General features: G+C 45.6%; 1 protein-coding gene across 1 annotated transcript in view; it reads left to right on the plus strand.

Annotated features, from left to right (window-relative positions):
- The window catches only part of LOC120057804 (receptor tyrosine-protein kinase erbB-4-like), a 468,628-nt gene that overhangs the window by 395,546 nt on the left and 48,855 nt on the right, over positions 1–24,227 (plus strand). Inside the window, exons 15-17 of the mRNA XM_039006269.1 lie at positions 2,602–2,646; positions 10,459–10,591; positions 20,259–20,381. Of these exons, the coding sequence (XP_038862197.1) occupies positions 2,602–2,646; positions 10,459–10,591; positions 20,259–20,381 (301 nt within the window). The remainder of the gene's footprint in view (positions 1–2,601; positions 2,647–10,458; positions 10,592–20,258; positions 20,382–24,227) is intronic.

Here is a 24,227-nt window from a genome sequence, read left to right on the forward strand (position 1 = left end):
CTCCACCAATCAGACGGAAGCCACTCCTCAGTAAAAGGCACATGACAGCCTGCTTGGAGTTTGCCAAAAGGCACCTAAAGGACTCTCAGACCATGAGAAACAAGATTCTCTGGTCTGATGAAACCAAGATAGAACTCTTTGGCCTGAATGCCAAGCATCACATCTGGAGGAAACCTGGCACCATAATTACGGTGAAGCATGGTGGTGGCAACATCATGCTGTGGAGATGTTTTTCAGCGGCAGGGACTGGGAGACTAGTCAGGATTGAGGGAAAGATGAACGGAGCACAGTACAGAGAGATCCTTGATGAAAACCTGCTCAAGAGAGATCAGGACTTCAGAATGGGGTGAAGGTTCACCTTCCAACAGGACAATAACCTTAAGCACACAGCCAAGACAATGCAGGAGTGGCTTTGGGACAAGACTCTGAATCTCCTTGAGTGGTCCAGCCAGAGCCCGGACTTGAACCCAATCAAACATCTCTGGAGAGACCTGAAAATAGCTGTACAGCGACGCTCCTCATCCAACCTGACAGAGCTTGAGAGGATCTACAGAGAAGAATGGGAGAAACTCCCAAAACACAGGTGTGCCAAGCTTGTAAAATCATACCCAAGAATACTCGAGGCTGTAATCGCTGCCCAAGGTGCTTCAACAAAGTACTGAGTAAAGGGTCTGAATACTTATGTAAATGTCAAATTTCAGTGTTTTTTTTAAATATAAATTTGCAATAAAATCTAAAAACCTGTTTCTGCTTTGTCATTATGGGGTATTGTGTGTAGATTGATGAGGATTTTTAAAAAAAAATCCATTTTAGAATAAGGCTGTAACGTAACAAAATGTGGAAAAATCAAGGGGTCTGACTACTTTCCGAAGCACTGTATGTCTGTGTTTTGGCTTTCTGCAGAGTGTGCACGTTTATGTTGTTGTGTGCATGGTTGCGTATCACATCAGCAGTCTGAATGACTAATGACCCTGGGAGGACAGAATACTGTTCATTTACTTCTACATTGTTTGTTTCACTGGCAAGACAAGGGCAGACTAATCCCCATTGTAAAGCCAAGGTCAACATGATAACCAGAGGAAAACAATATCTGTGTCATGCTCTGTTTCATCCACAGTACAACAGCTCTCAGCACAACACACACACACACACACACACACACATACACACACAAACACCTTGCTATGCTCCCCTCGGTGCTGACCCCTTGTAACTTGGTGTTCCCATATCCAGCCAATGTTTATCAGTGTCTCCAGACACACACACTCACTCACTCACACGTACGCACGCACCCACAGGAACTGCAAAATACCCAGGGGAGAGAGAGAGACAGAGAGAGAAAGAGACAGAGAGAGAGAGAAAGGCTGCAAAAGAGATTCCGCTCTCCCTCTGCTCTCTGAGTGCTGTGAAGCCTGCGATGTAATATTTAGCAGCAGAAGGAAGGAGACAGATATCATTTGGTATTGCAGTCAGTCAGTCCACCGGGCTGGCCCCGCATGTCTTGTGTTCTATTTCCTCGTGAGTGGCAGACAGCCAGCTCACAACTCCATCTACCCATAACAACATTGTTACAAAATATAATGGAAATGAGTGTATCCGTGGAAATGCCATCTTGACACTTTGTCAAAATAACTGTTCCCAGGCTGCCCTTCAGTTCAGACACTCAAACAGAATCAGAGATCATCTCTGTTACTCCCCCTCTTCCTCTCCCGCCAAAGTGCTATCAGGGCAATTCGTATTATTCTGTATGTAAATATGTGACACTCCATTTAGTATGATGTATTACGTTACGTTAGATTACATTATGAATGGAATAGCGGTCATACAATATCATATGAATTAGAGGATGTATAGTATCATACGTCATACCTGGTTGTACAATAGAATACGAATTGGATGGCGTAAGTTTTCATAGTATTATAGTATACTATTATACGTCTTAATCTGAGACCAGGTTGCTTGTTGCTATGTTGCAACAAAGGAGAATTACGGGGAGAATTTACATTGGTGGTTAGGTGAACTAACGACAAAGGTTATGATAATTTGCGTGAAAGGTTTTGGGAGCTAAAACGACAAAGGTTAGGTAAATTTACATCGTGGGTTAGGTGGATTGGGTACGTTTTGAATAAGGATTAGGGAATGGGTTAGCTAAAATGCTACAGTTGTCCTCGACGCGACTCGAACATGGAACCTATGGATTGCTAGATGGTCTTAGTTTACGCCCAACCTCCCTACTTTCATTTCTGTCTAAAGTAACTACAACATTAGTAGGTATCATGCATCTTGGAGGTGCTCAGAAATACGTAAAGTATGTTTCGTATGGCTCTGAGCCCAGGCTGCTCCCTCTCCCCCTACCCTCTTTACATCAAAGAGCTTCACCATCCAGTATCCTGACTCCCTTACGCTCTGATTCTCGTCTCTGTACCCCTTCTTCTCTGTGACTGTCTGTCATCGCTTGGTTCTTTCTGTGGACAGAACATACTGACACTGACACAGGTCTAGGAGCTATAGCGCAGATTCAAGACACTGAGACGGACGCTGGAGGGATTGATTGATCGATTGATTGATTAATTCATTGTTTTGTTTCTCCCTCTCATCTAGGTGTATTGGACCCAGACTGCAGGACTGTATTGGCATGATGGACAGGTAAATATCTCTTCAAATCCCTTCTGTCACTTCCTTCTCTGTCCCTAGGACAGACTGCCTACACACACAGAGACACAGGTTCAGCTTTCATTCATTAGCAATTTGTAAGTTCAAATGCATACATTGGAATTTATCTTCGATGAGCGCACAATAGTAAAAAAGACAAGACACTCTCGCCAACAGACAACACTGGTTGAAATAACGGCATAACAACCAACTATGCCTCCGGCCAAGGCTTATATTTACCCGAAATATATGTTCCCACAACTGAGGTTAGCTAGAGAGCAAGGAGGAGAAGAAGAGAAGAAGAGAGTGAGAGAGAGAGACAGAGAGAGAGACAGAGAGACAGAGAGAGAGACAGAGAGAGAGACAGACATAGAGAGAGACAGAGAGAGAGACAGAGAGACAGAGAGAGAGACAGAGAGAGAGACAGACATAGAGAGAGACAGAGAGAGACAAAGAGAGAGACAGAGAGAGAGACAGACATAGAGAGAGACAGAGGGAGACAAAGAGAGAGACAGAGAGACCGAGAGGGAGAGAGGAGCAGGCAGGCAGTGTGAATAATGTTTAGCTCTGAGGCCAAAAGTGTGTGCATGTTTGTGTGTGCGTGTGTGTGAATCCGTGTGTGTGTCCCTGCACGGGCTTGTGTTTTACTCTGCTCTTGATAAATTGATAGCGCTTTGCTTTTGTTCTCGTGGGGAAAAGGAAGAAAACGGCAGTAACCGTTCCGAGCAAATGGATTTACGATTTCATGACAGACAGTTTGTTTCTGGGGGGAGGAGATGGGGGGTGGGGGGGTAGGGGGGAGGAGGAGGAGGAGGGGGGAACACATGAGAGAAGGGAGTGTGGCGAGAGGAAATGAACAAGGAGGACAGTAAAGACAAGAAGAGGGGGACAGTAACACAGAAGTTATAAAGGCCCAATGGAACAGCATCCCCCTCTAGGATGATGTCCAGAAATAAACAGCACAGCAGAGAGATGCCATATTGGCTTACAACACAGACCCAAACAAAGGCCTAGTGAAAAACAGTTTGCCGAAGCCTCCTGATCTGAAGGCAGAGCTGAGCTGAATGAAGCTATGTCTGGGCAGAGAGAGAAGGGGCAGTAATGACTGCTAATTTACTACAAGCTGGAGCCAGAGGGAAGGACTGAATCCCAAATGGTATCCCATTCCCTATATAGAGCACTACTTTTGACCAGAGCCCTAGTGGCACTAGGGAATAGGTTGCCATTTGAGACGCAGACAGAGCATGCCATAGCCTGGGTCTCACTCTCCATTGATCCACTGCTCATCTATCTGAGGCAGTCTGGGGACTGTCGGGGTGATCTGATAGTGAGGGAGACGCTTTGGGGTGAGGAGGGGTGGAGAGGGGGTGACGCAGGGTGAAGAGGGGTGGAGAGGGGGTGACGCAGGGTGAAGAGGAGTGGAGAGGGGGTGACGCAGGGTGAAGAGGGGTGGAGAGGGGGTGACGCAGGGTGAAGAGGGGTGGAGAGGGGGGTGACGCAGGGTGAAGAGGGGTGGAGAGGGGGTGACGCAGAGTGAAGAGGGGTGGAGAGGGGGTGACGCAGGGTGAAGAGGGGTGGAGAGGGGGTGACGCAGAGTGAAGAGGGGTGGAGAGGGGGTGACGCAGGGTGAAGAGGGGTGGAGAGGGGGTGACGCAGGGTGAAGAGGGGTGGAGAGGGGGTGACGCAGGGTGAAGAGGGGTGGAGAGGGGGGTGACGCAGGGTGAAGAGGGGTGGAGAGGGGGTGACGCAGAGTGAAGAGGGGTGGAGAGGGGGTGACGCAGGGTGAAGAGGGGTGGAGAGGGGGTGACGCAGGGTGAAGAGGGGTGGAGAGGGGGTGACGCAGGGTGAAGAGGGGTGGAGAGGGGGTGACACAGAGTGAAGAGGGGTGGAGAGGTGGTGACGCAGGGTGAAGAGGAGTGGAGAGGGGGTGACGCAGGGTGAAGAGGGGTGGAGAGGGGGTGACGCAGAGTGAAGAGGGGTGGAGAGGGGGTGACGCAGGGTGAAGAGGGGTGGAGAGGGGGTGACGCAGGGTGAAGAGGGGTGGAGAGGGGGTGACGCAGGGTGAAGAGGGGTGGAGAGGGGGTGACGCAGGGTGAAGAGGGGTGGAGAGGGGGGGGAGGCAGGGTGAAGAGGGGTGGAGAGGGGGTGACGCAGAGTGAAGAGGGGTGGAGAGGGGGTGACGCAGGGTGAAGAGGGGTGGAGAGGGGGTGACGCAGGGTGAAGAGGGGTGGAGAGGGGGTGACGCAGGGTGAAGAGGGGTGGAGAGGGGGTGACGCAGAGTGAAGAGGGGTGGAGAGGTGGTGACGCAGGGTGAAGAGGGGTGGAGAGGGGGTGACGCAGGGTGAAGAGGGGTGGAGAGGGGGTGACGCAGAGTGAAGAGGGGTGGAGAGGGGGTGACGCAGGGTGAAGAGGGGTGGAGAGGGGGTGACGCAGGGTGAGGAAAGTGCTACTAGACAGATAAAGGCTGTCAGGGGAAAAACCTTCATACATATGTTGACAGCAGAGTATCAGAATACACTGATAGTACTGTGGGGCATGCCAGTTTGGTAAAGTGGCTTTTTAACATTATTTTACAGAGGCTATGGTTTAACTGAGCAGAATAGCTCGGCAGCTTATAGCTGCTCGGGGCCAATGTTGAGACTACAAAGCCTCTCACCTCTCAGACAGACATATACATTTAGTTCTACAGCTTATCTGACATTGTGTCAACCACTGCTGTGTGAGGCTGTCTCACATAATAGAGACCAGACGTACTGTCATCTGCACTGTCTGTCACCCTCTGGACTTTTACCCTCTCTCTCACACACACACACACACACACACACACACACACACACACACACACACACACACACACACACACACACACACACACACACACACACACACACACACACACACACAGTCTTGTACAGCTAACCTTGTGGGGACACAATTCAAAATCCTATTTTCCTAACCCCTAACCCTAGCCCTAACCCTAACCCGTACTCTTACCCTAACCCTAACTCTAATCTTAACCCTAACTCTAACCTTAACCTAAAAACCTAACCTTAACCAAAATCATCAGAGAATTCTGTACCTCCACCATAACCTCAAAACAGAACATCACACTAGAAGAAAGACAAGCCCTAGCTAAAGTAAGGAAACACAAACATATAACCAGAAAACCAGCAAACAAAGGCTCAAAGATCATTATTATGGACAACTAAGAGTACCTCTCTGAAGCCCACCGACAACTCTCTAGTACACAACATTATACTCCTATCCCTGCTTCTACACAGATCCAGACACAAATACAAATCAGACAGATAATATCAGATCTCTACGGAAAGAAGAACATTACACATATACAAAAGAAATATCTAGATGGACCAGAATTACCCAGACAGAGACTCTTCTATCTCCTCCCTAAGATCCATCAAGCACCAGATACATGGATAGTCCCTTTTGAGGTCCTGAAGGGAAGAACTATTGTGTCAGACTGTGGGAGTGTGTCCTCGCCAGCAGCCAAATTCATTGACTACTTCCTCACTCCCATCTCACAAAATCACCCTAGCTACCTTAAGTACACATACCATTCATCGACACACTTCACAACATTCCAGTCCCAGCACATGCATACCTATTCACTATAGATATAGATTATCTCTACACCAACATAGATGTCTTGTCAGGTTTGACAGCAGTGGAATCTACACTCCGGAGATATATAGACCAGACTCACACCTCCTACAGCTTCTAGAACTTGGCTTAAGAAACAATGATTTCACATTTAATAATAAATACTACAGTATGTACAGATTTATGTGCCGGCGATAGGTAAAAAGTTCCCCCCAGCCTATGCTAATATTGATATGGCAGACTGGGAGTTGAGGGTCCTGGCTAAAGGCCCATTGGGTCCCATGTTTTATAGACGATACCTGGATGATATGTGTGTGTGGGAACATGATCTGGTACATTTCACAACATTCATTGAAATACTCAATAACCATCATCCGACCATAACAGTTAAATATGTCATCCACCCACATACAATCAACTTCTTGGACAGAACCATTTTTTATTCCAGATACTGACACGCCCATAGTCTCTTTACAAACAAAGTATATTTCAAGGACACAGACACACATGCCCTACTCCACAATTCCAGTTATCACCCAAAACATACATTCACTGGCATTGTCAAATCACAACTCATTAGATTCCATAGACTATGTACACAACAGAAAAACTTTCATTCAGCCACACAGACCCTATTTAGTGCACTTGGGAAGAGGGGATACTCAAAGCGGTCATTGAGGTACATAAAAGCAAACACACTGGCAGGCCTCACCCAGAACGAATGCCTAACCCCCCTAACCTTAACCCTAACCCCAACCCTAACCTTAACCACAACCCTAACCCCAACCCCAACCCTAACCCCAACACCAACCCTAACCTTAACCTTAACCCCAACCCCAACCTTAACCCCAAACCTAACCCCAACCCTAACCCTAACCCCAACCCTAACCCCAACCCCAACCCCAACCCCAACCCCAACCCCAACCCTAACCCCAACCCTAACCCCAACCCCAACCCCAACCCCAACCCCAACCCTAACCCCAACCCCAACCCCAACCCTAATCCCAAACCAAACCCCAATCCTATCCTTAACCCCAACCCTAACCTTAACCTTAACCCTAACCTACAAACTTTCCCTGCAGAACTCTGGACCAGGCACTGACTCCTGACCTGGACTAACAGCCCACACCTATTCTTAACACTTTCCCGATTCTGGGTCCGTATCTTTATCCCCACCATCCTATCCCTGTCCTCCACCCTCAGACCTTTCCCAGACCCCGGGTTCCTATCCCCCCAACAGATACAGAACCACAGATTATACCCCTCATCAGCACCTTCTCAGACATAAACAGACTCCTTCATTCCAGACTCAAAGCCGCATTCACCCAAACACAACGTATATTCCCCCCACTCCAGGAATTCCTATATCAGCATTCTGCAGAAACCCCAACCTAAGGGATCTCTGAGTCTATGCAACATTTTCCAATAAACCCACTCCTAAACCACCTACTGAACAACAGTACTATCGACAACTTCCACACATTCACAATCCACATGCACAAAGCTCCAGTCCTATCCCACAACTCATGACCAATCAGAGAACCAACATTATCTATGCCATAACATGCACATTATGCCACTACATTTCTATAGGAGAAACCAGTCACACAGTCTTGACACGCCTCAAACAGCACCTCTACACAATGAAAATAACATATTACAAACACACCTGGTAAAACACTTTCAAAACCACCCTACAACCTCCCTCTGCATCACCGGTCTGGAGATGAAAGCCTCCTGGACAACAGGCCAGAGAAGAGCAGCTGAATCCAGGTGGATAGCGAAACCGACCTTGGCTCCACTTGGTATGAATGGTAAAGAGTAGGAGAAAGCATTGACTGTGGGAGTTGGTGAGGGCCTAATTAAGAGAGCTGGAGGGGCCACCGACATGAGGAGGAAGTTCAATCAAAAATATATATATTTATTTGCTCAATCTGGTTTAGACTTTTTTTTATATTTTATATTTAATTGTATTATATCAAGCACTTTAACATAGCACTTATCTTTGGAGCACTTAATCCCTTAATCCTTTGGGGGGGATTTCCAATTACATACTTATTTAATTATTTATTTAATTGATCCAGTTTGCATGTTTTATTATGATTTTATTATATATATATTTTTTAATTAAACTTTTTTATCCTCAGCACTTTATCAATAATTGTCTTCCTCCTGTTGTTGAACTGTTTTGGTGACCCCTCGGAGCTCTCGGGTTTGCATGTTCTATCACCCTCTCCAGACCGGTCGAATGTATAATACAGAAACAGGGCAGAAAGTTGCAATAGGGCCGTGCAACCCAATGTTTGATACCAGCATAAACAGAAACCCTCTTAAACCTAACCGTAACCTAAAAACCTTAACCCTAACCCTAAACCTAACCCTAGCTCCTAACCCTAAACCTAACCTTAGCTCCTAACCCTAAACCTAACCCTAGCTCCTAACCCTAAACATAACCCTAAAACTAACCCTAGCTCTTAACCCTAAACCTAACCCTAGCTTCTAACCCTAAAACTAACCCTAGCTCCTAACCCTAAACCTAACCCTAGCTTCTAACCCTAAAACTAACCCTAGCTCCTAACCCTAAACCTAACCCTAGCTCCTAACCCTAAAACTAACCCTAGCTCCTAACACTAACCCTTAACGTAATTCTAACCGTAACACTAATTCTAACCTTAACCCTAAACCCCCTAGAAATAGCATTTGACCTCGTGGGGACTAACAAAACATCCCCAGTTGGTCAAAATGTTGTTTGTTTACTATTCTATGTCTACGCACGCACACACACACACACACATGCACACACACACACGCGCACGCACGCACGCACGCACGCACGCACGCACGCACGCACGCACGCACGCACGCACACACACACACACACACACACACACACACACACACACACACACAGGCACACTCACAAACTTTCCCTCCACACACACACACACATCCACACATACAGTATATACACACTGATTATCATGTTGGCTCGAAATAACAAAAGAGAAAAAGGATGCCGTTCAACAAACACTCTGTCTGCTTTTGACTTTTTCCCCACTCTCTGCTCTCCATTTGGGCGCACCACTACAAATGTTCACTCGGAGTATGCCTAGGCCTGCATACAACTATGTCTCTTGAAGCCACTTCCTGACGAAAGCACCATGCAGTGCCTTAGTACAGTAAATCCATCCCTGTAATATTGTGTAGGAGAGAGGTAGAGCTGGGAGAATGAGGATGTCTGTGTCCCAAATGACACCCTATTCCCTATGGGCCCAGGTCAAAAGTAGTGCACTACATAGGGAATAGGGGGCCATTTGGGAAGCACCCGATGAGTGAAAGATTGGGAGTTGTTTCATGCGATTCCACATGAAGTGAGCTGAGGGTGATAACGTTTAATGGGACCTGCTCTTCTCTGTGATCTACCAGACTGGCTCATAGCTTTCCTGCTGATTTAAAACACGACTGGAGTGTGCCGAAGCACCGCCACTTTCATCTCTTTTGCACTGTTCTGTTCTTCCCTGTGCTCGCAGCCAAATTAGCCCTTTTATTAAGATAGAGGATAGGCATATTCACTCAGATACACCATTTCATCTCACTTCTCATCTACAATATACTGTGGATTCATCCCAAATGCCACCCTATTCCCTATTTATGTGCACTATTTTTTTTACACTGCCATAGGGACATAACTCAACGCTCCCAGTGCAGGCAGATAAACAGACAGACAGGGGTGTAGAGGGTTAGAGAGATCATGGACAGGGCTGACAAGCAGCAGAACATGTTGTCTTCTCCTGACTTTCATTTCCTTCCCTTCTTCTTTGAATTTACTGCCTAACTTTGTAACAGGACACTTGGAGATGTTAGATCATGTATTTTGTCAAAGGTTGTAAGCTAAGTAAGAATTGTCCTAATTCTGGTTAGCCAAGTCTGTTGTGACCTCTGGAGTACGTGCTTATCAGACCTGGGTTTAAATAGTATTTGTTTTCTATCAAATATTTTGAGCATTTGATTAAGCCTGCTTGGACTGCCAGATGGATAAATGATTCCATCGGTTCCACTTTACCAGACAATAGTAGCTCAATCAAGCGCAGCTAAATGATTAGAAAGAAAACAAATAAGAAGGTTTGGTAACTAGTATCCAGTACTGTGGCCCTATCTCACATCTCTCTCCCTCCTCTCCCTCAGGACTCCCCTGATTGCTGCCGGGGTGATAGGGGGCCTCTTCGTCGTGGTCATTGTGGCTCTGAGTGTAGCCGTGTCTGTCCGCAGGAAGAGCATCAAGAAGAAGAGAGCCCTGCGACGCTTCCTTGAGACAGAGGTATGGCGTGTGAACACATACACACACACACACACACGGGACAAAGGTAAGGGCCTGCTGAGATGTGGATCATAGAAACAGCTTCCATTGGTCTCATCAAAATATAGGGAATAGGGTGCCTTGGGACACAGACCGAATTTAGAGAACCTCAATAAGACACAGATTGATTGGTTTGACGTTTCAGTTATAGAGTTCATTATTGGTCAAACATTTTCACAATGGATCTCATGTTACCGATCTCATTATTTATCTTATGTGTATATCTGTTGTATGGTTGTCACTGTTTTTAATTTTGTTTTTATTGTTGAACTCCTACTGCGGAACAAATTTCCCAATTGGGACAATAAAGATATTGAATGATTGATTGATTGAAGGAATAATTAAAGAAAACAGGAGTGAACTGGATCCTACATCCTAGTAGCCTTAGTGAAAAAGACGTCACTTACTGCTCTATGAAGAGCTGTAATAACAGCCTTGTGCTTAATGGTATGTGATGTAGTCTATGATGTGTTCTGTGATGTGTGTAGGGCCACTGGTGGCTGGGGCCCGGGGCTATGAGAACACAGAGAGAGCTTAGGGAATAGACCGACAGAGAGGAGAGGAGGTAGAGAGCATCATCTCCAGCTCAAACAAATCACTTTCTCCTCTGAGGCCTTTCTCCCCCCTTTCTCCTTCCTTCCTTTCTCCCTCCTTTCTCCCTCATCTTCTTCCTTCCTCTCTCCCTCCTCTCTTCCTCCTATTCTCCCTCTCCTCTCTCCCTCCTCTTTTGTTATTTCTACCTCCCTCATCTTCTACCTCCCTCCTCTCTCCCTCTAACCCTCTCCTCTCTTCCTACTCTCTCCTCTCCACACTCTCTCTCTCTTTCTCTGTCCCTCCTCTGTGACCTTTCTCCCTTCTCTCTCTGTCCATTCTCATCTCACTTATCCCTCGCTCTCTCTCTCTCTCCCTCTCTCCCTCTCTTTCTCTCCCTACTCTCCCTTCTCTCTCCCTCCTTTCCTTTGTTACGGTATAGAACATGAGAACTTCTTTGAAACGGATGTTCTACACAAAAATACCATCAACCCTGGACCCACTCACATGGAACTCACTCTGAACAAGGCTTCAAAGCAACACAAATACAATACCACATCACACCGTGTTAAATTAACGAGCATCTTGTTGCTCTACTTCTATAGGCAGTGTTCTACTGTATTGCACCTAGTCCATAAATGTGAACAAAACCACCATTACTGTATAACCATTACTATACTCCTGCTTCCTGTTTACAAACAGAAGCTCAAACAGGAAGTACATGTGACGCACTCCATAGAGAATGGTGCACCGAAGCAGAGGCTATGCAGGACTGCTTTGCTAGCACTGACTGGAATATGTTCCAGGACTCCGCCAATAGCATTGACGAACTAACCACCTCCGTCACCAGCTTCATCAGAAAATGCATCGTCGACGTTGTCCCCACAGTGAAGGTATGCTGCTTCCCCAATCAAAAACCCTGGATTAACATTGAGGAATGCCCTAAGCTAATAGACAGAGCTACCACAAACAGGACTATCGCAGCAGACCCTGAGGCTATGGCTGAGGACACAAACGCGCACAAGAAGTTCCACTACGACCTCCGGCAAGCCATCAAACAGGCCAAAGGACAATATAGGAACAAGGTGGAATCCTATTACACCGGCTCCGATGTCCGACGCGTGTGGCAGGAGCTACAGTCCATTAAGGGTTACAAAGGATGCCTCTCTACTAGACGAACTCAACACTTCGACAAGTGCATGAGGGCCCCAGCCATCCCAGAGGAATAGGTGATCCCGTTCTCTGAGGCTGATGTGAATAAGGCTTTTAATCTAGTCAACACTCGCAAGGCCGCGGGGCAGGACGGTATTCCAGGGTACGTTCTCAGAGCATGCACAGCCCAGCTGGCAGGCATCTTCACTGTCATTTTCAACCTCTCCTTGTACCAGTCTGTAATCCCCACGTCTCAAGCTGACCCCCATCATTTCTGTTCCCAAGAACTCTGAGGCTACCTGCCATAATGACTACAGCACTACTGTCACTGTAGCACTCAGATCTGTAACCATGAAGTGCTTTGAAAGGCTGGTCATGGCACACATCAATTCCATCATCCCAGACACCCTGGACCCACTCCAATTTCTATACTGCCCCAACATATCTACAGATGATGCAATCTCAATTGCACTCCACACTGCCCTCTCTCACCTGAACAAGAGCAATACCTATGTGAGAATGCCGTTCAACAACATAGTTCCCTCTCATCACCAAGGTCGGGACCCTGGGACTGAACACTTCCCTCTGCAACTGGATCCTGGACTTCATGCCGGGCCAATGTGAGAGTATGTAACGAGACCTCCGACACGCTGATCCTCAACACGGGGGCCCCCCAGTGGTGTATGCTTAGCCCCCCCCTGTACTCCCTGTTTATCCACCACTGTGTGGCCACCCATGACTCCAACTCCATCATCAAGATTGCTGACGACACAAAGGTGGTAGGACTGATCACCAACAGTGATGAGAAAACCTACGGGGAGGAAGTCAGAGACCTGGCAGTGTGGTGTCAGGACAACAACCTCTCCATCACATCAACAAGATCAAGGAGTTGACCCAGGATAGTTGTGAAGAAGTCACGGTGCACCTATTCTCCCTCAGGAGGCTGAAATAATTAGGCGTGGCCCCTCAGATCCTCATGAATTTTTACAGCTGCACCATCGAGAGCATCCTGACTGGTTGTATCACCATCTGGTATGGCAACTGCACTGCCCGCTACCGGAAGGCCATACAGAGGATGGTGTGGCCGGCCCAGCGCATCACTGGGGGCAGCTCTCAGCCATCTAGGACGTACACAATGTATACAAAAGTATGTGGACATCCCTTCAAATTTGTGGATTTGGCTATTTCAGTCACACCCATTGCTGACAGGTGTATAAAATCAAGCACACCGCTATGCAATCTCCATAGACAAAGATTGGCAGTAGAATGGAGATTGGTTCGTAAAATGTCTGCCCTGCTAGAGTTGCCCCGGTCAACTGTAAGTGCTGTTATTGTGAAGTGGCAACGTCTAGGAGCAACAACGGCCAAGCCGCGAAGTGGTAGGCCACACAAGCTCACAGAACGGGACCGCTAATGCTGAAGCGTGTAGCGTGTAAAAATGGTCTGTCCTCGGTTGCAACACTCACTACCAAGTTCCAAACTGCCTCTGGAAGCACAAGAACTGTTCATCGGGAGCTTCATGAAATGGGTTTCCATGGCCGTGCAGCCGTTCACAAGCCTGAGATCACCATGCGCAATGCCATGTGTCGGCTGGAGTGGTGTAAAGCTCGCTGCCATTGGACTCTGGAGCAGTGGAAACGTGTTCTCTGGAGTGATGAATCATGCTTTACCATCTGACAGTCTGGCGGACTAATCTGGGTTTGGTGGATACCAGGACAACCCAATGAATATTGCCTGTAAAACTGTAAAGTTTGGTGGAAGAGGATTATTGGTCTGGGGCTGTTTTTCATGGTTCGGGCTTGGCCCCTTACTTTCAGTGAAGGGACATCTTAACGCTACAGCATACAATGGCATTCTAGACGATTCTGTGCTTCCAACTTTGTGGCAACAGTTTGGGGAAGGCCATTTCCTGTTTCAGCATTACAATGCCTTCGTGCATTAAAGCGAGGTCTATACAGAAATGGTTTGCGAGAAAAATTGCCTAATTGCCTAAGACATCACCGGGGGCACACTGCCTGCCCTCCAGAACATATACAGCACCCGGTGTCATAGCCCAAGGAGATAATCAAGGACCTCAGCCACCCGAGGCAATTCCTGTTCACTCCGCTACCATCTAGAATGTACATAGTCATTAAACACTGGTCACTTTGAAAATGTTTATACACTCTTTTACCCACTTCATATGTACTGTATATACTGTATTCTAGTCAAGGATGATCCTATATAACTACTGCTGTACAAACCTTTTCTATTCATATACTGTCCATACTGTCTATTTCACACCATTATTTCCAGTATATATTTATATTCTGAATTCTGATGTTGCTCATTCTGATATTTCTTCATTTCTTTATTTAATTTAATTTAATTTGTGTGTATTGTTTTTTATTGTTAGGTATTACTGCACTGTTGGAGTTACAAACATAAGCATTTTGGTACACCTGTGATAAGATCTGCAAAATATGTGTTGACACTATTACAATTAGATTTGATTTGATTTGACAAACACACACACTCCTCCATCCATACACAATCTCCTCCCTCCACAGAGTGGGGAGCAGATTGGAGACCTCATTTTTCATCCTCCGTACAGACATCCATCTCAATGAATTACCCAGTCTGCCATGCTGTAGAGCTCGACTCGACCAAACCAGGAAGCATTTTGTCTGAATTTGGGACTCTCTACCTCCTCGACTGATCACAATTTATGGATAGGTTAGGTAAAGGATGGCTTGGTCCCAAATGGCACCCTAATCCCTATGTAGCTCGGTACTTTTGACCAGGTACCATATCTGGTTGTAAATGGCTAGGATATGATCCACTGCCAAGCAGAGTTGGAGTCAGTTCCATGTAATTAGACATTTCAATTCAATTCTTGAATTGGATAATTTATGTTGAATTCAATTCAAATTTCAACAATCTTCAAGTTATTAATATTGAATTGGCAATTGAATTCTTGGAATTAACCTACCATTGGAATTGAGATTAATTGAATTATCTTTGAATTCAAAGATTGACCTGAAATTTGAATTGAATTAAATGAAATTTACAGGGAGAGAAAATGTAATTAGAGTTGAATTTGTGGAATGAATCCCAACCCTGCTGCTAAGTCTGCATAGCTGCATATACAAGTATTCATTACCACTGCATGTGAAATAGATTAGTTATAAGATTTGCTGTGAAATAACATGAATAGAGAACCTGCTATTAAGTTTCAGTATACTGATAGCCATGATATTTGAGTCACGAACAGCACTGTGGCTAATACCTACTGTGAGAGGGAGGCCTGAAAACTGTCCTGGGCTAGCGCTAGCTCACTGTAAACTCTGCCTGCAGACAGACAGACAGACAGACAGACAGACAGACAGACAGACAGACAGACAGACAGACAGACAGACAGACAGACAGACAGACAGACAGACAGACAGACAGACAGACAGACAGACAGACAGACATGTGTTCAGTCTCCCATGTAGGAGAGGAGAGGGTGATATGTGTTAACAGACAGACAGACAGACAGACAGACAGACAGACAGACAGACAGACAGACAGACAGACAGACAGACAGACAGAGACAGACAGACAGACAGAGACAGACAGACAGACAGACAGACAGACAGACAGACAGACAGACAGACAGACAGACAGACAGACAGACATGTGTTCAGTCTCCCATGTAGGAGAGGAGAGGGTGATATGTGTTAACAGACAGACAGACAGACAGACAGACAGACAGACAGACAGACAGACAGACAGACAGACAGACAGACAGACAGACAGACAGACATGTGTTCAGTCTCCCATGTAGGAGAGGAGAGGGTGATATGTGTTAACAGACAGACAGACAGACAGACAGACAGACAGACAGACAGACAGACAGACAGACAGACAGACAGACAGACAGACAGACAGACAGACAGACAGACAGACAGACAGACAGACCGACAGACCGACCGACCGACCGACCGATATGTGTTAACAGACAGACAGACAGACAGACAGACAGACAGACAGACAGACAGACAGACAGACAGACAGAGACAGACAGAGACAGACAGAGACAGACAGACAGAGACAGACAGAGACAGACAGACAGACAGACAGACAGACAGACAGACAGACAGACAGACAGACAGAGACGGACGGACGGACGGACGGACGGACGGACGGACGGACGGACCGACCGACCGACCGACCGACCGACCGACCGACCGACCGACCGACCGACCGACCGACCGACCGACCGACCGACCGACCGACCGACCGACCGACCGACCGACCGACCGACCGACCGACGGACGGACGGACGGACGGACGGACGGACGTGTGTTCAGTCTCCCATGTAGGAGAGGAGAGGGTGATCTGTGTTAACAGACAGACAGACAGACAGACAGACAGACAGACAGACAGACAGACAGACAGACAGACAGACAGACAGACAGACAGACAGACAGACAGACAGACAGACAGACAGACAGACAGACAGACAAACATGTGTTCAGTCTCCCATGTAGGAGAGGAGAGGGTGATCTGTGTTAACAGACAGACAGACAGACAGACAGACAGACAGACAGACAGACAGACAGACAGACAGACAGACAGACAGACAGACAGACAGACAGACAGACAGACAGTCAGACAGACAGACAGACAGACAGACAGACATGTGTTCAGTCTCCCATGTAGGAGAGGAGAGAGTGATCTGTGTTGACAGACATCAGGGACAGGTTCCATTAAAGCTCTCAGTATCACATAGGGCGGTGTAAAAGCCTGAATGTGCTAGTCTCCTGCCATGCCCTTCTACCTACACTTACAGTGCCATGAAGTGATGGTGCACTGGGCTTTTTACTAGTTATTTCAGTAATGACAAGATTGTGCCTTTTTCCGTTATACCTTACATCACTGCTCTCTCGCACTCTCTCCATCCATTCCGCTCCTCTGTGCTGTCTTGATTAGCTGCACACACATACAGTACTGTTCACTGCTTTATTATTATGGAACTCACCATTTGTATTCAATACAAATTGGCTCAATGCAAAACTCAGTGGCAAGTCAGTTAATTAAAACAATAACAAAGTGAAAACCCAGCCTATGTTTAGTTAAAAAGCTGAGGGATGGCCCTGGAGAAATGTAACCACGCTCAAATTCATAAACAGAGGTATGGATGCAAGGGCTGGCCATCCATGACATCAAAATGATAGTTTTAGATATATTTTACATTTACATTGTTTACAAACATTGGAGTAAAACAAGCTTATATTTTGGATTATGATGGGATACGACAGTTGATCTAAGCTCATGAGGCAATTCTAAATTATATTATTCAATAATCATTGTGTGTATATAATTAATCTATAAGTCAAGAAATGGAGCAACTAAGGATTTTAGCTTTAAATAATAACAAGTAATAACAAACAAGAAATGACTGCTTGAAGAGACTAAATAAATGGACATCCTAGTAGTCTTCCTCAGCACCACAGATTAGAGTGGGTTGGTGGACAGCTCCCTCCCGCCCCTTGGAACTACACGTTCAGCACCTCATCTAAGGGTGTTTTCACATGAAGTCCTATTTAAAAGAACCAATCTCAGTCCTCTTTAAAGTGAACTCTGGGGTAAAGAAAGCTACATAGCTCAGTTCTCTTTGTATTCACACTGCCCTTGCCTTTGAATGAGGACTGAAATCCATCTCTGAACTTATGACATCTCTCTTCACCTATGTTGTGGTCCAAGTCCTCTTTGCATTCACATCGATATGTTTAGAAAGTAACCAAGATCTTTTTCCAACATTCACTCAGTGCACTCTGGGTTTTTACAAAGTGCAGGATAAGCCATTCCATCAGAAGGTGCTATCGGACAGCTAGATATTGTACATACTTACATTTGGAAGCTAATAGATTGCATTTAAATAATTGTAATCAGAAGATAATATTAACATGTAAATAGTATTAGTAACAGAATAAATAGCAGAAGAATAACAGCAGATTGAATAATGATGTAATTGAAAATGTAGGCTACTGCCCCTTTAAGAGCTCAAATTTATTTTGTACCCTATGTTGTGATTCTCACCAAATATGTTGTCTTCTCACGCTATTCAAACCCCACTATCGAGTAAACACTTTATGAAACTCTCTTAGCCTATAGATCACATATTGCAAACAAATAATCTTGAACTAAGAACTCCATACATATTTTGGAATTTCTGTGCATCCTTGACAATTGCTAATCAATATGCAAAAACAGCACACTTTTATTTCTGAGAACCTGCACATCACCATCTTCTCTCTTTTGTGGAACCAATGTGGGGGGTTGTGGCAGGGGAAACAGTGTTGCAGTAGTCTAGCGTGTGGTGCAGGAATAATGAAGCGAGCCTGGGGAGCTTTGTGTTCACATTGCCCTAAAAAAAGGGAACCAGGCTGTGGAATTCAAGCGAACCGAACTCCGAACACCTCTAGAGGTGGTCTCAGTTCGGTTTGCTTCAGGGGCTCTTTTGAGGGTTCTGAATTCCTTTGGAGTGTTCACACTGCACAAAAACATTCAAAACAATTGGCTGAAATCGACCAAGTGTGAAAATACCCAAACAGACAGCTCCCTACAGTCTGTAGCGAAGGTGAGGTTGCTGGCTGTGTGTGGCCCTCTGGCTCATCACAATAGGCTGATTAAAAAACAATAGCTGTTCTTTATTTAAATGGTATTTTGAATCAGCCTTGTAGGAGAGCACAGAGAAGAGAGAAGGTGAAGGAGAGGGAGAGGGGGAAGAAAGAGGAAAGGAGAGGGGGAAGAGGAAGAAGAGGGGGAGGAAAGAGATAATGACAGATAAGGAAGGGGCAGGGAAGATGGGAGAGGAAGGAGAGAGGGAAGGAGAGAGGGAAGGAGAGGGGGAGGAAAACAGACGGAAAGAGAAAGGGGGAAGGAGAAGGAGAAGGGGAGGAGAGAGGAAAGAAGGAGAGGGGGAGGGAGAGGGGGACAAAAAAGATATGGAAAGACATCCATCCCATCTTCTCTGCCCCTTCCCTGTCCTTCTATATCTCTTTCCTCCCTCTCCCCCTCTTCTTCCTCTTCCCCCTCTTTCCTCTTCTCTCTCCTCTCCTGCAAGCCTGATTCAGAACTCCATTTAAATAAAGAACAGCTATGTTTTTTTAATTAGTGTTGTGATGAGCCAGAGGACAGGGCCGAAGCAGAGAGGAGAGCTGATTTACTTCTTCTCCCTTTCTCTATCTCTCTCTCCCTCCCTCGCTTTCTCTCTCTCTTTTTCTTCCATCTCTCGCTGTCCCTCTTTCTCTCTCTCTCTGCTCCTTCCCCCTCTCTCTCTCGCTCTCTCTCTCTCCACTCTCTTTTCTTTTTCTTTCTTTCTCCCTCTCCCTCTATCTCTCTCTCCCCTCCTTCCCTCTATTTTTCTCTCTTTCGCTCGCTTCCCCTCTCTATATCTCCCCTCCCTCCCTCTATCTTTCTCTCTCCACTTTCTATATATCTCTCTTCCTCTCTTTGTCTCTCTCTTTTTCTCCCTCTATCTCTTTCTCTGTTCACCTGTTTTTACCTCTTTCTCTCACCTTTCTTTCCCTCACTTTCCACCTCTCTCCCTCCCTATCCCTCTCTCCCTTCCGGTGGATTCATTGTTCTCCACTTGAAAGATAATGAAACTACGAGAGCCTATACTCCTCTTCAACTGGTGCTATTATCCACCCTGTCGTTCTCTCCATCTCTCCCAGTTCTCCATCTCTTTCCCTCTCTCTTCCCCTCTTGTTTTATATTTGTCACTTTTGCCTCTCTGGTAAGTATCTTTGAAAGTGTCTCTTGGAAAGATGAAAGAGTTGCATACCCATGAGAGATGTGACTAATTGGTTAATTGGTTGATTGACTGTTAACGGAGTGAGGGGATAACATATTTCTGATTGATTCAATGACTGTTTATTTGACTGATGAGTTGATTGATTGTTTCTCCCTATAGCTGGTGGAGCCCCTGACACCTAGTGGTACAGCCCCTAACCAGGCCCAGCTCCGCATCCTCAAAGAGACTGAACTCAAGAGGGTCAAGATACTGGGCTCGGGGGCCTTCGGCACCGTCTACAAGGTATCAACTTATCACATACACTCACATGCACTCACACAGCTACAACCACGTTTTTTGAAAGTTAGAAATGAGGAGGTGTTTCAAGGTGGAGGGTGGGAGAGAGAGAATGATAGGGAGCCTGGGGAGATGGAGAGATGATAACAGGAAATGAGAATGGAAGGAAAGAGGGAGGGAGGGAGGGAGGGAGGGAGGGAGGGAGGGAGGGAGGGAGGGAGGGAGGGAGGGAGGGAGGGAGGGAGGGAGGGAGGGAGGGAGAGTTGCCATAGGCACATAGTAAGGATCACATGCAAATCCAGGTCAGGTCTGCTGTGACTCAAGCAGGAGAGAGGATAAGAGCAGAGAGATAGCCCTGAACTACGGTATTTCTCACAGTGTAAGAGGTCTGAACTAGTGTATGTCTCACAGTGTAAGAGGCCTGAACTAGTGTATATCTCACAGTGTAAGAGGTCTGAACTAGTGTATGTCTCACAGTGTAAGAGGTCTGAACTAGTGTATGTCTCACAGTGTAAGAGGTCTGAACTAGTGTATATCTCACAGTGTAAGAGGTCTGAACTAGTGTATGTCTCACAGTGTAAGAGGTCTGAACTAGTGTATATCTCACAGTGTAAGAGGTCTGAACTAGTGTATATCTCACAGTGTAAGAGGTCTGAACTAGTGTATATCTCACATTGTAAGAGACCTGAACTAGTGTATATCTCACAGTGTAAGTGGTCTGAAATAGTGTATGTTTCACAGTGTAAGAGGTCTGAACTAGTGTATATCTCACAGTGTAAAAGGCCTGAACTAGTGTATATCTCATAGTGTAAGAGGTCTGAACTAGTGTATATCTCACAGTGTAAGAGGCCTGAACTAGTGTATATCTCACAGTGTAAGAGGTCTGAACTAGTGTATGTCTCACAGTGTAAGAGGTCTGAACTAGTGTATATCTCACAGTGTAAGAGGTCTGAACTAGTGTATGTCTCACAGTGTAAGAGGTCTGAACTACTGTATGTCTCACAGTGTAAGAGGCCTGAACTAGTGTATGTCTCACAGTGTAAGAGGTCTGAACTTGTGTATGTCTCACAGTGCAAGAGGTCTGAACTAGTGTATATCTCACAGTGTAAGAGGTCTGAACTAGTGTATGTCTCACAGTGTAAGAGGTCTGAACTACTGTATGTCTTACAGTGTAAGAGGTCTGAACTAGTGTATGTCTCACAGTGTAAGAGGTCTGAACTAGTGTATGTCTCACAGTGTAAGAGGTCTGAACTACTGTCTGTCTCACAGTGTAAGAGGTCTGAACTAGTGTATATCTCACAATGTAAGAGGTCTGAACTAGTGTATGTCTCACAGTGTAAGAGGTCTGAACTAGTGTATATCTCACAGTGTAAGAGGCCTGAACTAGTGTATATCTCACAGTGTAAGAGGTCTGAACTAGTGTATGTCTCACAGTGTAAGAGGTCTGAACTAGTGTATATCTCACAGTGTAAGAGGTCTGAACTAGTGTATGTCTCACAGTGTAAGAGGTCTGAACTACTGTATGTCTCACAGTGTAAGAGGCCTGAACTAGTGTATGTCTCACAGTGTAAGAGGTCTGAACTAGTGTATGTCTCACAGTGTAAGAGGTCTGAACTAGTGTATATCTCACAGTGTAAGAGGTCTGAACTAGTGTATGTCTCACAGTGTAAGAGGTCTGAACTACTGTATGTCTCACAGTGTAAGAGGTCTGAACTAGTGTATGTCTCACAGTGTAAGAGGTCTGAACTAGTGTATGTCTCACAGTGTAAGAGGCCTGAACTAGTGTATATCTCACAGTGTAAGAGGTCTGAACTAGTGTATGTCTCACAGTGTAAGAGGTCTGAACTAGTGTATGTCTCACAGTGTAAGAGGTCTGAACTAGTGTATATCTCACAGTGTAAGAGGTCTGAACTAGTGTATGTCTCACAGTGTAAGAGGTCTGAACTACTGTATGTCTCACAGTGTAAGAGGTCTGAACTAGTGTATATCTCACAGTGTAAGAGGTCTGAACTAGTGTATATCGCACAGTGTAAGAGACCTGAACTAGTGTATATCTCACAGTGTAAGAGGTCTGAAATAGTGTATGTCTCACAGTGTAAGAGGTCTGAACTAGTGTATATCTCACAGTGTAAGAGGTCTGAACTAGTGTATGTCTCACAGTGTAAGAGGTCTGAACTACTGTATGTCTCACAGTGTAAGAGGCCTGAACTAGTGTATGTCTCACAGTGTAAGAGGTCTGAACTAGTGTATGTCTCACAGTGTAAGAGGCCTGAACTAGTGTATATCTCACAGTGTAAGAGGTCTGAACTAGTGTATGTCTCACAGTGTAAGAGGTCTGAACTAGTGTATGTCTCACAGTGTAAGAGGTCTGAACTAGTGTATATCTCACAGTGTAAGAGGTCTGAACTAGTGTATGTCTCACAGTGTAAGAGGTCTGAACTAGTGTATATCTCACAGTGTAAGAGGTCTGAACTAGTGTATATCTCACAGTGTAAGAGGTCTGAACTAGTGTATATCTCACAGTGTAAGAGACCTGAACTAGTGTATATCTCACAGTGTAAGTGGTCTGAAATAGTGTATGTTTCACAGTGTAAGAGGTCTGAACTAGTGTATATCTCACAGTGTAAAAGGCCTGAACTAGTGTATATCTCATAGTGTAAGAGGTCTGAACTAGTGTATATCTCACAGTGTAAGAGGCCTGAACTAGTGTATATCTCACAGTGTAAGAGGTCTGAACTAGTGTATGTCTCACAGTGTAAGAGGTCTGAACTAGTGTATATCTCACAGTGTAAGAGGCCTGAACTAGTGTATGTCTCACAGTGTAAGAGGTCTGAACTTGTGTATGTCTCACAGTGCAAGAGGTCTGAACTAGTGTATATCTCACAGTGTAAGAGGTCTGAACTAGTGTATGTCTCACAGTGTAAGAGGTCTGAACTACTGTATGTCTTACAGTGTAAGAGGTCTGAACTAGTGTATGTCTCACAGTGTAAGAGGTCTGAACTAGTGTATGTCTCACAGTGTAAGAGGTCTGAACTACTGTATGTCTCACAGTGTAAGAGGTCTGAACTAGTGTATGTCTCACAGTGTAAGAGGTCTGAACTAGTGTATGTCTCACAGTGTAAGAGGTCTGAACTACTGTATGTCTCACAGTGTAAGAGGTCTGAACTAGTGTATGTCTCACAGTGTAAGAGGTCTGAACTACTGTATGTCTCACAGTGTAAGAGGTCTGAACTAGTGTATGTCTCACAGTGTAAGAGGTCTGAACTACTGTATGTCTCACAGTGTAAGAGGTCTGAACTAGTGTATGTCTCACAGTGTAAGAGGTCTGAACTACTGTATGTCTCACAGTGTAAGAGGTCTGAACTAGTGTATGTCTCACAGTGTAAGAGGTCTGAACTAGTGTATGTCTCACAGTGTAAGAGGCCTGAACTAGTGTATATCTCACAGTGTAAGAGGTCTGAACTAGTGTATGTCTCACAGTGTAAGAGGTCTGAACTAGTGTATGTCTCACAGTGTAAGAGGTCTGAACTAGTGTATATCTCACAGTGTAAGAGGTCTGAACTAGTGTATGTCTCACAGTGTAAGAGGTCTGAACTACTGTATGTCTCACAGTGTAAGAGGTCTGAACTAGTGTATATCTCACAGTGTAAGAGGTCTGAACTAGTGTATATCGCACAGTGTAAGAGACCTGAACTAGTGTATATCTCACAGTGTAAGAGGTCTGAAATAGTGTATGTCTCACAGTGTAAGAGGTCTGAACTAGTGTATATCTCACAGTGTAAGAGGTCTGAACTAGTGTATGTCTCACAGTGTAAGAGGTCTGAACTACTGTATGTCTCACAGTGTAAGAGG

The sequence above is a fragment of the Salvelinus namaycush genome, chromosome 13 (assembly GCF_016432855.1).
Source record: "Salvelinus namaycush isolate Seneca chromosome 13, SaNama_1.0, whole genome shotgun sequence".
NCBI classification, from domain to species: Eukaryota; Metazoa; Chordata; class Actinopteri; order Salmoniformes; family Salmonidae; genus Salvelinus; species Salvelinus namaycush.